The sequence below is a fragment of the Bidens hawaiensis genome, unplaced genomic scaffold, assembly GCF_021521415.1.
Source record: "Bidens hawaiensis isolate Kalapana, Puna unplaced genomic scaffold, B.hawaiensis_p1.1 tig00032406_1, whole genome shotgun sequence".
NCBI classification, from domain to species: domain Eukaryota; kingdom Viridiplantae; phylum Streptophyta; class Magnoliopsida; order Asterales; family Asteraceae; genus Bidens; species Bidens hawaiensis.
Window position 1 is genome coordinate 126,194 of NW_027505247.1, and position 13,807 is coordinate 140,000.

Consider the following 13,807-nt stretch of genomic DNA (forward strand, 5'->3'; position numbering starts at 1 on the left):
TCTGGTTTCTTTCACTCATAGTATTAATTATATTCCGTTACTTTGTAATACGGTGTCTGTTTTCGTTCACTTTTGGTATTGACTCTTATCCGTTACTTTGTAGTACGGATTTTCGTTATGCGTCAGTTACATTTTGAGTTTAGTTATTTTATATAATATATTTTTGTAGCATGCAATAGATCATATATTTTGTACTCTTTGTTGCATGTTCTCGTTTGAACATATGTAATTATATGCTTTTAGCTTTAGTACTTTGTTACCCGAGCACTTTCTGACTTGTCGTTGGGGCGTCAACGACACGGCACTTGTCGTGACAGTGCGTAATTAAAGTTCACGGCGTCTCTAACTAATACTTGTGGAGTATTAGGGCCACTTAGGGGTGTATGGATCGATCCTAGTTCTGTTCTGATTTCTGACATCTGACTTCTGGGGGATGGAACAATGCGTGTACCCCTCTGTTTCTGGCTCTGGGTGCTTCTGTGTGACACGACCTATTTATTATTATTACATCGCGGTCGTGTAGTTTAGTATCTATATATGCTTCTATTTCTGATATGTTTTAATATGTTTATATATATATATATATATATATATATGCATTTGATTACGTTATGACCGAGCGTCGGATTATGGTTTTGATTATGTATTTGTTTCTGTTTCGGTGTGGATTTCGAGTTTGTGTTCGTATTAGTTTTGGTGTCAATTCAGTCCTTTCTTCAGTTCAGTATATGTGGTGTTTTCTATATGTCCGTCTTTACATTTACTATGTTCTTTCCGTTACTGGGCAAAATTTTGGCTCAGCCGTATTTTCTTTGTTATGTTTTTCTTATTTGTTGACAGATGATCTGGGAAATCAGGGGGATTAGTGGTGAGAGAGTAATAAAGTTCAAGATTTTAGAAGACTATAAATGTATTCGGTTATTTGATGGAATTAAATTTGACTTAGGCTTTTATGAGTTATGTTTTGATATTTGTAAAGGTGACACATTAGCTCGTTCCGGGTTGGGGTGCTACATAAACCGTGGCGACACACGATTTCGCGAATGTAGATTTGGGCAAGTTGCTCAACGGAGTATTTTTCTCGAATTGGAATAAAGTGAACGGACATGTTGCCTTCGTCAACAGAGGTACGTTGTGCTTGATAGATTATGGCTTGGAGATCGGTTTGAACGGTGACGCTAAGAAGCAAGACGGATTTGACATTAACCTTTCGACTAAGGGCATCGGCCACGACATTCGCTTTACCGGGATGGTAGCGAATCTCGCAATCGTAGTCACTAAGTAACTCAGGCCATCGTCGTTGTCTCATGTTGAGATCTTTTTGGTCAAAAATGTGTTTGAAGGCTTTTATGATCGGTAAAAACCACACATTTCGTTCCGTAAAGGTAATGTCTCCAAATTTTGTGTGCGAAAACGACGGCACCAAGTTCAAGATCGTGAGTCGTGTAGTTCTTCTCGTTGACCTTGAGTTGCCTTGAAGCATACGCGATAACTTGACCTCGTTGCATGAGAACACAACCGAGACCTTGATGAGAAGCATCGCAAAATACTACAAAGTCGTCGTTTCCATCGGGAAGGGTTAGAACGGGAGCATTGCAAAGCATGTGTTTAAGAGTATTAAAGGTTTCTTCTTGTTTGGATCCCCATTCATAAGGCTTTCCTTTGTGAGTTAGGGAAGTGAGGGGGTAAAGAGATATTGGAAAATTTAGGATGAAACGCCGATAATATCCGGTCAAACCGAGAAAAGATCGAATTTCCGTGGGTGTAGTCGGAGTCTTCCAATCTTTGACGGCTTCGATTTTTGAGGGATCAACATGAATACCCTTGTCGTTGACGATGTGTCCCAAAAATTAAACTTCCTCTAGCCAAAATTCACATTTTGAGAATTTGGCGTAAAGTCGTTCGTTTCTTAAGACTTCGAGAATGGAACGCAAGTGATACTCATGTTCGGCCTTGGTTTTGGAAAAGATGAGGATGTCATCAATAAAGACAATGACGAATTTATCTAGAAACGGTTTGCAAACGCGGTTCATGAGATCCATAAATACCGCGGGTGCGTTGGTTAAACCGAAAGGCATGACTAGAAATTCGAAATGTCCATATCGAGTACGGAATGCGGTTTTTGGGATGTCTTCTTCGCCAATACGCAATTGGTGATATCCCGATCGAAGATCGATTTTTGAGAAACACGTTCGCCTTGAAGTTGATCGAAGAGGTCGTCGATTCGTGGCAAAGGATAACAATTTTTAATAGTAAGTTTGTTAAGCTCACGATAATCGATGCACATACGAAACGAACCGTCTTTCTTTTTCACGAAGAGGACGGGAGCGCCCCAAGGAGAAGATTTTGGATGAATAAAGCCTTTGTCGGAAAGTTCTTCGAGTTGGTTTGATAACTCTTTCATTTCCGACGGGGCTAAACGATAAGGAGCTTTGGCTACGGGCATTGCTCCAGGCACAAGATCGATTAGGAATTCTACCAGGCGAAGGGGTGGACGACCAGTGACGTCTTCGGGAAAAACATCGAGAAAGTCACAGACGATGGAGATGTCTTGGATTTTTCTTTCCTTAAGGTCTTTAACCACCACTTGAGCTAGGAACGGAACATACGTTTGGCGCAAATATTTTTTGGATTGAGAGTATGACATAAGGTTGAGCCTTTTAGGAGTAGTCTTGTCGTGGACCTTGAGTGTTTTACCGTTTACAAGTGGGATTCGAATGATTTTATCGTAACAAAAGACTTCGGCATGGTGCAAAGATAACCAATCCATGCCTACTATGACATCGAAACTTCCCATTTGCATCGGGATAAGATCGATCGAAAATTTTCGCTTACAAAGAGTGAGAATACAATCACGAATGACCGAGTTGATTGTGATGGAATTTCCATTGGCGACTTCGATAGTGGCATACGGAAGCAAAAAGGCTCCAGGGCGTATTCTGTCCGATGTACTCAGCCGGTCGCTGGTGAGCGTGACAGGACTCCAAAAACGACCAGGATATAATCGCGTAGGCGAGTGTATCGTGTGTGGTCGTCTGAACCCTCAACGAACTGCACATGAGGGTAGGTGACCAACACGTCGTCACCCAATGGGAGTCCCCGACCCCGACCACGGCCCCCGCCCCCGCCCCGGCCACGGCCCCGCCCCATCTGCCGCTCGTACTCCTACTCGAGCTCGTCCTCAATCTCATCGTCCCCAAGCTATAATAATAACAAATAATAATAATAATTATAACAATAACAATTACAATAATAATAATACCTATAATAATAATAATTATAAATAATAACAATAATAATAATATTAATATTAATAAATACTAATAATAAATATTAATAATAATATTTATAATAAAATTGATAATGTTAATAAATTAAATAAAAAAATTATATATCAGAGGCGGCGTATAGGGCTATACTCCGCCGATGATAACCACTGAAAACCGACGGCCGGACTCCAACCATATTACGGCCGGACTCCGGCGGACGGTTTTATCCATCCACACAACAACAACATCATCATCATCACATCATCATCATCATCTAAACATAATCATCATCATCAACGTAATATTAAAAAATTACCTCCATGTTGGGTAAAATCTCCTCGGCTCGTGTCGTAATCCGGTCGGTGTTGGTACAATATAGACACGTGTTTGGATGCTCGAATGCGCGGGATGGAGTTTGAAATTTGAAATATAAAGTGGCAGTTGAGCAGCCAGCGTTCAGTATAAGGGGCATAAATACGCCGCGTATAGGTCTATTCGCGGCGTATTCTGCCTATTTTTATTATTTATTATTATTATTTGTTTGTTATTTATTTATTAGTATTTATTATTTATTATTTATTAGTATTTACTATTATTATTAGTTATTAATATTATTATTTATTATTATTATTAATAGTTATTAATATTATTTATTATTATTATTATTAGTTATTAATATTATTATTATTTCTTTATTTATTATTATTTATGTATGTATGTGTGTGTGTGTGTGTCTACATACATACATTGATACATTTTTTTCTATAAGCTGTCTAGTTCTACGTTAGAGGGTTCCTTTTGCCAACCCGTGCGTATCTGTTCGTACTCCTCCATACGTTGTCCGTACAGTGTTTTCCATTCGAGGGCCGCCGATACGGCGCTTCTTTCCCAATTAAAGTTTGGCGTAGGCATTGAGAATTCTCCTACCAGTTTGATATATTTCCAATGATCACCTCCCAAGTTAGCGATGCCTATAACTATTGGATCTGGAATCAAGTCAGGACCGATTCTCAATGATCACCTCCCCAGTTAGCGATGCCTATAACCACTGGATCTGGAATCAAGTCAGGACCGATTCTCAATGGGAAGTAAGATTTGGTCTGATTGCCAGCTAGGTTGACTAACACACACCCGTATGACTGAGCAACCACGTGCCCATGACCAGGTACGCTGAACCAACGACTCAGCGGTGCCAGTTTGTCCGTGTTGGAGTACGGAATGCTGGAATGAACCCAGCCGTACAATCTTTCATCCTCTTTGTTGAACATCGCCCTCCACCACCCTTTGTTGGTTTCCAGCTTGTCCTGCATTGCCCGCCAAATATCCGGCCAGAGTTTCTCATGTATCCCCAAACCCACGGCGATTGATCGGAAACCGCAGTTACCGTCTGGACATACGTTTTTGATGTCTGCGATGAACGGATGAGCCCAGCTAGGAATGACGCTCCTAAACATTTCTATCGCCGGTACCTGCGCTGGCGAAACCATCAAAGAAAACCTGAGGTAAGCTCCCGTAGGTTTCGATATCTTAGGTCGTCTCCGAGGAATTTTAATCCGCCACGCTGGCTGGGACAACGAACGAGACAGCGAGGATGGGGTGGGGGTTTCGTTGCTGGGCACCTGTAACAAGAATGGGGTGTAGGAGCTGTGTCTAGGGAGATCTGGAGCTGGGGTGTAAGAGCTGTGTCTCGGGGGATCTGGTTTTTTGGGACGCCCCCGAGGATCCTCTCTTTTTTTGGGTAACTTCTTTGTAGATCTCCCTGGAATAGCAGATATGAGGTTTACGAAAAAACCTTTCTTCTGATTAGGGTCATCTATGGACGACAGCATATCTGTGATTTCACGCATACCTACTTTGTAGTCTGGCTATTCATTCGGCGTATAGGCTGGATCAAAATTAAGCCTCCTCTAGAACAGGTCAACATCCTTTATTGGGAATTTGGGATACACGTGTCCTTAACTATATATCCCTCAATCCGACAAGCACATGGCAGCCCCGAAGACAAATACAAACGGTGGGCACATGAAGCGCCGCCGTTACGCATCTTGTGCATCAACTCATACTCGTTCACAAGTAGACCCAGAGCGTGAATCGACACCCTATTTATTAGCTTCTTCAACCAGACGTGTTGTCGATGTCCCATGACCTTGGAACGGGAGTCGTGAAAAGATTTACCGATCTCTTTCATCTGCGAGTTGGCCATTTTAAGGATGTGCCTGAAAATTGTGTCGAGCGAGTTGTTGCTTCCATTGAGGTACATTTTCAGATTTTCGTGCTGGTTCTCAACTCGGTTCGTTGTAGTTTCGCCGTAGCATCGGCGTTCGTCGATCCAGCATGCTACAAACTTGTGTCTGTATGGATCCAGCTAGCTGTTGTGAATGTATTGCCAGACCTCTGAAAAATAAAGGGAAACGTTATTAAGACGTACGTTTAGGCTATTAAAAACTATCACCCGGTACGAAGGACTCACATGCTCTATCGTCCTGTATCAAATGACGCTCCATGTTGATGCGACAGTTGTCGTAGTCCTGTATCGTCGGAGACAGATACAGGACCTTCCACCAGTACGCAAAGTCCGTCCCCATATCCGTACTATGGATATGTGCCACCTGCATAAATTTTTGGTGGCATTAGGGAAGACCGCATCGCAGGCGTTCATGAGGGCCTGGTCCGCATCAGTCAGAATCACGCGTGGCTCCATTCAGTCATCGAGCATTTGTTTAAGTTTCTCCAGAGCCCAGGCGAAGTTCCCCTGCCATTCCCTGATAACAAATGCGGTGGCGATACAAAACGACTTTGATGTCGACGTCACACCGATAAACTGAACCAACGGCCAGTCGTACATGTTGGTGTTGTACGTCGTGTCAATCATCAACACCTCGGGGAACACATGCCACATCTTATGCGACTTATTATGACAGAAGAAAATTTCCTCCGTCCTGTCGTCGGTATCACTCTCCCGGGTATAGAACGTGAAACCGTTGCCTGCGAGAAAGTTTTCCAGCGCCTGCATTGGATGAAATAAAACTTTAGTAAATATTACAAGCATGGCAAGTACACATTAAAACTACAAATGTTTTGAACTACCTTCATAGGGGTGTCGCCAAGTAGCCCATCCATCCTAGTCTTGGCGGTGTGGTTGTATATATCTTTTATTACAGGTTGCACACCGGGAAACTTTTCGCGGAGGGCTGCTTCGATTTGTTGCGGCTTATTGCCGGTCCTGTGTAAACTCTCAACCATATCCAGCTGGTCGCTATTGATTTTTCTAAAAGACACACACTCCTCTTCGAATTCAATGGGATCGGTTGTGAGTCTCGTTTACCACTTGAACCCTCCAACAGGCACCCCTCGAGTCGTACCTGCCCAAGATCTTAAAAGGACAGCATATTTTGATGCTGCCAGTACGTCTCATCGTCGCCTTTATTAATGGTTCGCCCCCACGATTGCATGCAAGGTCCATAGCGTTTTTCCTTGACCGCTGGACCACAACAACAAACCCATGCTCCCGTCCTCTAATTTTTACCCATTTCTCCAGCTCCTCGAGGCTCTCAAAAATCTGAAACAGTTTTATGCTATTTATTAAGCCGTTTATTAAATAACATACAAATAAATAATATTAACTTAAACAAAACACATGGTGTATTACAGCATCTGTTTTATACGAAACCTTCACTTCGCCTATGTAGTCGTCATGGTACTCATCTTTGTTATTTAGGTTTGGCCCAGATGATCGTTTCGCCCGTGGTGCGATGAAGACTCGGTTCCATAAAATGGATCATTTGCTACTAGTGGCTGGTACGATGACGAAGGCTGACCTCCATAATCTGACCAGGCGACAGGTGACGGGTACACCGGCTGACTGTCGTACTCCGACACGAAGTACTCCTACCATACATAAATTAGAAATTCAAACAACAGTGCTAGTGATAATAATAAATAATAATAATACCTATAATAATATAAAATATACTATTCTATTGATAAGTAAGAATATTAAAATAATAATAACATAACAGTATATTTACAATAAGACTATATAACGAAATCTGGTTCAAGTTTGGCAAGCTCGGCGAGCCAGTGTTACCACAAAACTGTTCGGACTGACAATAAGGTTGTTGGGGCTAGGTATCATACCCGACATACTCCTGACAAAACGTAATGTAGCATGTGTTAGTAAAAAAAACAACCAAATTCATACTAAATAAATATATAACGAAACCTGGTTCAATTCGGGTAACCACGACGTGCCAGGCTAATCATTAGCGGCGTAACCCGGCTCGTCCTCCGGAAATAAATGGTTAAACCAAGACATTTGTAAGGCCCCGAACACGGTAGCCCTACTTTCGCGTCGGATTTACTCATAAACACAGTTCTTACAAATCAGAGTTCATTAAAACTTTCGCGGAATATAAAAACTTTCATGAAACGTTACAGCAATCCAAAACTTGCCTTAATTAAACATTCTTGTCTTTCAAAATAAACGTCAATTACATTAAAACGTTTTGAGTCTTCAGATGCCAGTCTCCTATTCGCCCACCATGTGCCCGCTCAAGCTAGCTGTCTCATTCTACTCACCTGCGTGCATACTAAAAGTCAGCTACGCTGAGTGAGTTCTAGTTAATCAAGCAACTTATCATACAACCACTACATACAATATATACGTATCCGAAGACACACAGTCCACTGTCTAGCATGCTACTGCTTAACCACTTAATTACCCCTATAGCTTAGCCTCTTAATTACCCCTACAGCTTAGCCACTTATGCCACTTTATGCCACTTGATGCCACTTTAATAACGAATATCGTTATGCCACTTTGCCACTTTTAATAACGAAGTCACTATAGGCTTACCCTACCACGTACTATCGTCGTGCCACTAACTCTCTTACTAGACTCTGCCACTTCTATCACACTCTACCTCTACTTGTCTACAGCACGCTTCATATCAATACAATATTTACAATAATAAGCAAGTCACATCATAGAATACATACACACTAACAACCACTTGACAATCACTATCCTTGGCGATTACGTGCAATATCCGAAGATCGTTCACGTACCGACAAGCATTACATAATAGCTACTTGTATAACATCTATACACTTACCACTTAAGGTAAGTGTATTCACACTTTCACATCTAACCTGCTTACCTTACCACTTAGCCTCTTATTTACACCTACCACCTTGCCACTTTAATAACGTATAACGTTATGCCACTTTGCCACTTTAATAACGTATAACGTTATGCCACTTTGCCACTTTAATAACGTATAACGTTATGCCACTTTGCCACTTTAATAACGTAAAACGTTATGCCACTTTGCCACTTTAATAACGTATAACGTTATGCCACTTTGCCACTTTAATAACGAAGGCACGTATAGGCTTACCCTACCACGTACTATCGTTATGCCACTAACACTCTTACTAGACTCTTGCCACTTCTAACACACTCTACCTCTACTTGCCTATATCACACTTCATATCAGTTCAGTATTTACGTAATGAACAAGTCACATCATAACATTCATACACGCTATCAACCACTTGGAATTTACTATCCTTTACGATACGTGCAATATCCTAAGATCGTTCACGTACCGACAAGCATTATACAATATATACCTCGTATAACATCTATAGCATACACTTACCACTTAAGGTAAGTGTATTCACACTTCACATCGAGTATGCACACAACCCCGAAAACATAACAAGGAACTGGGGCTAGAAACTCACCTGAACTCTGCTTCTTCTTACGATAGTTGTAAATCCCTTCTTTAACTGAGCTCGGCTGACTGTATAAGTTACACGTATCAATACTCGCCTGATCTAATCTGGTGGCCTAGTATTAGCTTACTTTTACTTATCGTTTTTAATCTATTTTCTAATCGAACTTGACTTTAGGCGAAGTTAAACCTTAGGCGAACTTGGCTTTAGGCGAAGTTGTCATCAGGCGAACTTAGCTTTAGGCGAAGTTGTCATCAGGCGAACTTAGCTTTAGGCGAAGTTGTCATCAGGCGAACTTAGCTTTAGGCGAAGTTATCAGTTAGGCGAACTTGGCCGTAAGCGAAGTTATCAATTTGGCGAACTTGGCCTCAGGCGAAGTTACCAGTTAGGCGAACTTGGCCGTAAGCGAAGTTATCAATTAGGGAACTTGGCCTCAGGCGAAGTTATTGCTTTGAAGGCGAAGTTATCGCTTTGAAGGCGAAGTTGCCCAGTTCGCGGCGAAGTTGCCCAGTCCAGCCGCTGTTTGGTTTCTATCAAGCATTTTGGCGATTTTAACACCCTTGCTATGGTTCAACATCACCCACTACGTTCCCCAACCGTTTTCGGTCGTTTATACACTATAAAGCTTGGATCTTTAAACTTCAAAGATCAAGAATCATACCTTTTTGAGCTTGTTTGGATCTCGTTTAACTTGTTTAATCACAACTAATCGCTCACCCTCTCTCGGATCTTGTTCGTTCCTCTCCTCGGCCGCCGGCGGTGTATGTGGTGTGTGTGTTTTGGGTGTGTGTAGAGATATGGATAAATGGATGGAATGGAAATGATTGGGGTTTAAGGGGATATTTATACTCCCTCAAGCCCATGGACCGAAGGCCCATATTTCCTTTTGGTCCATATCCAAACCCATCTAATTATCCTACTAAGTCTTCATATTATGCTGTTCCACTAACTCGTTTATTTCAACCGACAAAATAATATATTAAATATTACTTAGAAATTTCGGGATGTTACAAGTCTTCCCTCCTTAAAGAGGTTTCGTCCCCGAAACCTAGCTTATTTCTCCAAAAGGAATACCTTTGTAAAAGGAATACCTTTTTCTTTATAATCGCACACTTTATTGAATCACCTTTGATTTCTGGGTTATCCTTCTTACTCTTGACTTGTAGTCATCGAGCGGTGATCATGTGTTTTAGCTATTAAGGTAGCTTGTCCATGAGGCCCTCAATGTGCCAAGTCTCATCTCACCTTCCCGAGGAACCTTGTTTTATATAACAACGTTAACTCCTAAGGTGACGCTTTACCCTCACACAACTATTTATCATAACCAACACGCATTCAAGATAAATTCATAGGTCGTTCAGACAAAATCACAAGAAGTCACAAGTACTTCATAACATAAAAGGAAATCATTCAAGCTTGCTAAACAAACATGGGTTCAACTGTAACATAAAACACTCTTTAACTATTAACATAAAACAACTGTGACATGCCACTTATTCTCCTGCAACCTCCTCAGCAGCTAATAGACCATCCTTTCACGCGTCTCCTCTTCCTTCCCCCACTGCCACGGCTTTTCCACACTCCCTAGCTATGTGACCTGACTTACCACACCTGTAACACTTCTGGTCCTCGGTGCATTCACGGGGGATGTGCGCCTTCCTCCCACATCGGTAGCACTGATTTGGACCATCCTTGCATTCCCCCAAGTGCATCTTCCCGCACACCTTACATGCTTCCTTTCCTGCCATCTTCTGTGTCTTTCTCCCTGCACGCTCCACGACATCCCTAGCTATTTTAGTTCCTTTCCCTTCTTCCTCATCTTCCACTTCCACATCATCTGCCGCCAGATCAACATAGACCATCTCCGCCAACTCGACCGCAGACTCAAAGGTAACAGGTTTGTTGGCCCTGACTAACATGCGGACCTTCTGGGGAAGTCCTCTAACGTAGCACTTGATCTGTTTCGCCTCGGTGTTCACCATGTCAGGAACCAGCCTAGACATGCGGTTGAATTCAGTGGTGTACTCACGATATGTCATCTTGTCCGCCTTCAGATTCAGAAATTTCATCTTGGCCCTCTCAACCTCAGCATCAGCACAGAACCTTTTCATCACTAACTCCTTAAGGTCATCCCTCCTCATGGCCTTAATCTCCTCTCGGGTCTTCCTTTGTTCCACAGTTTCCCACCAGTACATGGCCTCATCTTCAAATGACTGAGTGACATAACCCACTGCTTGGTCGGGACGGCATTCGCTAATTCGGATTTTCTTGTCCATTGTGGTTATCCACTGGAGAGTAGCGATTGCGTCTCCCAGCCCAGTCAGCTTTGGCTGGTCGCATCCTTTGAAGGACTTATAGTTGCACCCATCTTGGCCTCTTTTCCTGTCATCGACCTTCACAGACTTATCCTCACTCGAGGCCTCTCTTTCTCCTTCCCCATCCTTCCTACCATCACCACCCGCCCCTTCAGCAGTTCGTTCGCGGCTTCCAGCAGATCTTTCGGGATTCAGGTTCTTCAAAGCAGCAACTACAGCTTGAACAATGGCTGCTTGAACTGCAGGGCTAAGTTGAACCTCTTCGTTGTTGCTAGAGTTTCCTCCAGCTGCGCCTCCTTCGTCTCCGGTGTTGGAAGCTTCTTCTACCGAGGGTTGCCGGACAAGACGAGGCCTGCCACGACGTCCAGTGCGACCCCCAGTTCCAACAATTCCTCCAGCTCCAGCCATTAGTATTCTAAAAGGGAAAACACAAACGTCATAACTCTAGGAATTATTTAGCACATGATTTGTAAAGTAAGTAGTTAATGACGTTGATCAAGTGTAATTAACTATTTGCGTTACTCCTCAGGTTCTACATACTTCCCTTCATGATTTCACTTGTGCTTGTTTATACTCTTAAACAGATAATCCGTTAAGATCAATTAATCCTATCCCTAACCTGCACTCATTCTTCATTTAGCAAATAAGCCAACATTAACATACACCATTTACCGTACACTTTACCTTTACTGAGCTTGCTTGAGTGGCACATGGCTATCTTGAACTGGCATCTTCTTTCTTTCTCATTTTAAATCCCATTCTCTGTTCGAGTCTAAGCACGTAGGATGCTTAAATCTCTCGAACTTATGCTCTGATACCAACTTGTAAGGCCCCGAACCCGGTAGCCCTACTTTCGCGTCGGATTTACTCATAAACACAGTTCTTACAAATCAGAGTTCATTAAAACTTTCGCGGAATATAAAAACTTTCATGAAAAGTTACAGCAATCCAAAACTTGCCTTAATTAAACATTCTTGTCTTTCAAAATAAACGTCAATTACATTAAAACGTTTTGAGTCTTCAGATGCCAGTCTCCTATTCGCCCACCATGTGCCCGCTCAAGCTAGCTGTCTCATTCTACTCACCTGCGTGCATACTAAAAGTCAGCTACGCTGAGTGAGTTCTAGTTAATCAAGCAACTTATCATACAACCACTACATACAATATATACGTATCCGAAGACACACAGTCCACTGTCTAGCATGCTACTGCTTAACCACTTAATTACCCCTATAGCTTAGCCTCTTAATTACCCCTACAGCTTAGCCACTTATGCCACTTTATGCCACTTGATGCCACTTTAATAACGAATATCGTTATGCCACTTTGCCACTTTTAATAACGAAGTCACTATAGGCTTACCCTACCACGTACTATCGTCGTGCCACTAACTCTCTTACTAGACTCTGCCACTTCTATCACACTCTACCTCTACTTGTCTACAGCACGCTTCATATCAATACAATATTTACAATAATAAGCAAGTCACATCATAGAATACATACACACTAACAACCACTTGACAATCACTATCCTTGGCGATTACGTGCAATATCCGAAGATCGTTCACGTACCGACAAGCATTACATAATAGCTACTTGTATAACATCTATACACTTACCACTTAAGGTAAGTGTATTCACACTTTCACATCTAACCTGCTTACCTTACCACTTAGCCTCTTATTTACACCTACCACCTTGCCACTTTAATAACGTATAACGTTATGCCACTTTGCCACTTTAATAACGTATAACGTTATGCCACTTTGCCACTTTAATAACGTATAACGTTATGCCACTTTGCCACTTTAATAACGTAAAACGTTATGCCACTTTGCCACTTTAATAACGTATAACGTTATGCCACTTTGCCACTTTAATAACGAAGGCACGTATAGGCTTACCCTACCACGTACTATCGTTATGCCACTAACACTCTTACTAGACTCTTGCCACTTCTAACACACTCTACCTCTACTTGCCTATATCACACTTCATATCAGTTCAGTATTTACGTAATGAACAAGTCACATCATAACATTCATACACGCTATCAACCACTTGGAATTTACTATCCTTTACGATACGTGCAATATCCTAAGATCGTTCACGTACCGACAAGCATTATACAATATATACCTCGTATAACATCTATAGCATACACTTACCACTTAAGGTAAGTGTATTCACACTTCACATCGAGTATGCACACAACCCCGAAAACATAACAAGGAACTGGGGCTAGAAACTCACCTGAACTCTGCTTCTTCTTACGATAGTTGTAAATCCCTTCTTTAACTGAGCTCGGCTGACTGTATAAGTTACACGTATCAATACTCGCCTGATCTAATCTGGTGGCCTAGTATTAGCTTACTTTTACTTATCGTTTTTAATCTATTTTCTAATCGAACTTGACTTTAGGCGAAGTTAAACCTTAGGCGAACTTGGCTTTAGGCGAAGTTGTCATCAGGCGAACTTAGCT

General features: G+C 42.0%; 2 protein-coding genes across 2 annotated transcripts; both read right to left on the bottom strand.

The window, feature by feature from the left end:
* Positions 1–4,279: 4,279 nt before the first annotated feature.
* On the bottom strand, positions 4,280–4,723 carry LOC143611814 (uncharacterized). The gene has a single exon (XM_077085950.1). The coding sequence runs from the start codon at positions 4,721–4,723 to the stop codon at positions 4,280–4,282; it is 444 nt and encodes a 147-aa protein (XP_076942065.1).
* A 1,247-nt stretch (positions 4,724–5,970) lies between these two features.
* Positions 5,971–6,512, bottom strand: LOC143611815 (protein FAR-RED ELONGATED HYPOCOTYL 3-like). Its single transcript, XM_077085951.1, has 2 exons — positions 6,357–6,512; positions 5,971–6,276 (listed from the first exon to the last, which is right to left on the bottom strand). The coding sequence occupies exons 1-2, from the start codon at positions 6,510–6,512 to the stop codon at positions 5,971–5,973; spliced, it is 462 nt and encodes a 153-aa protein (XP_076942066.1).
* Positions 6,513–13,807: the final 7,295 nt, after the last annotated feature.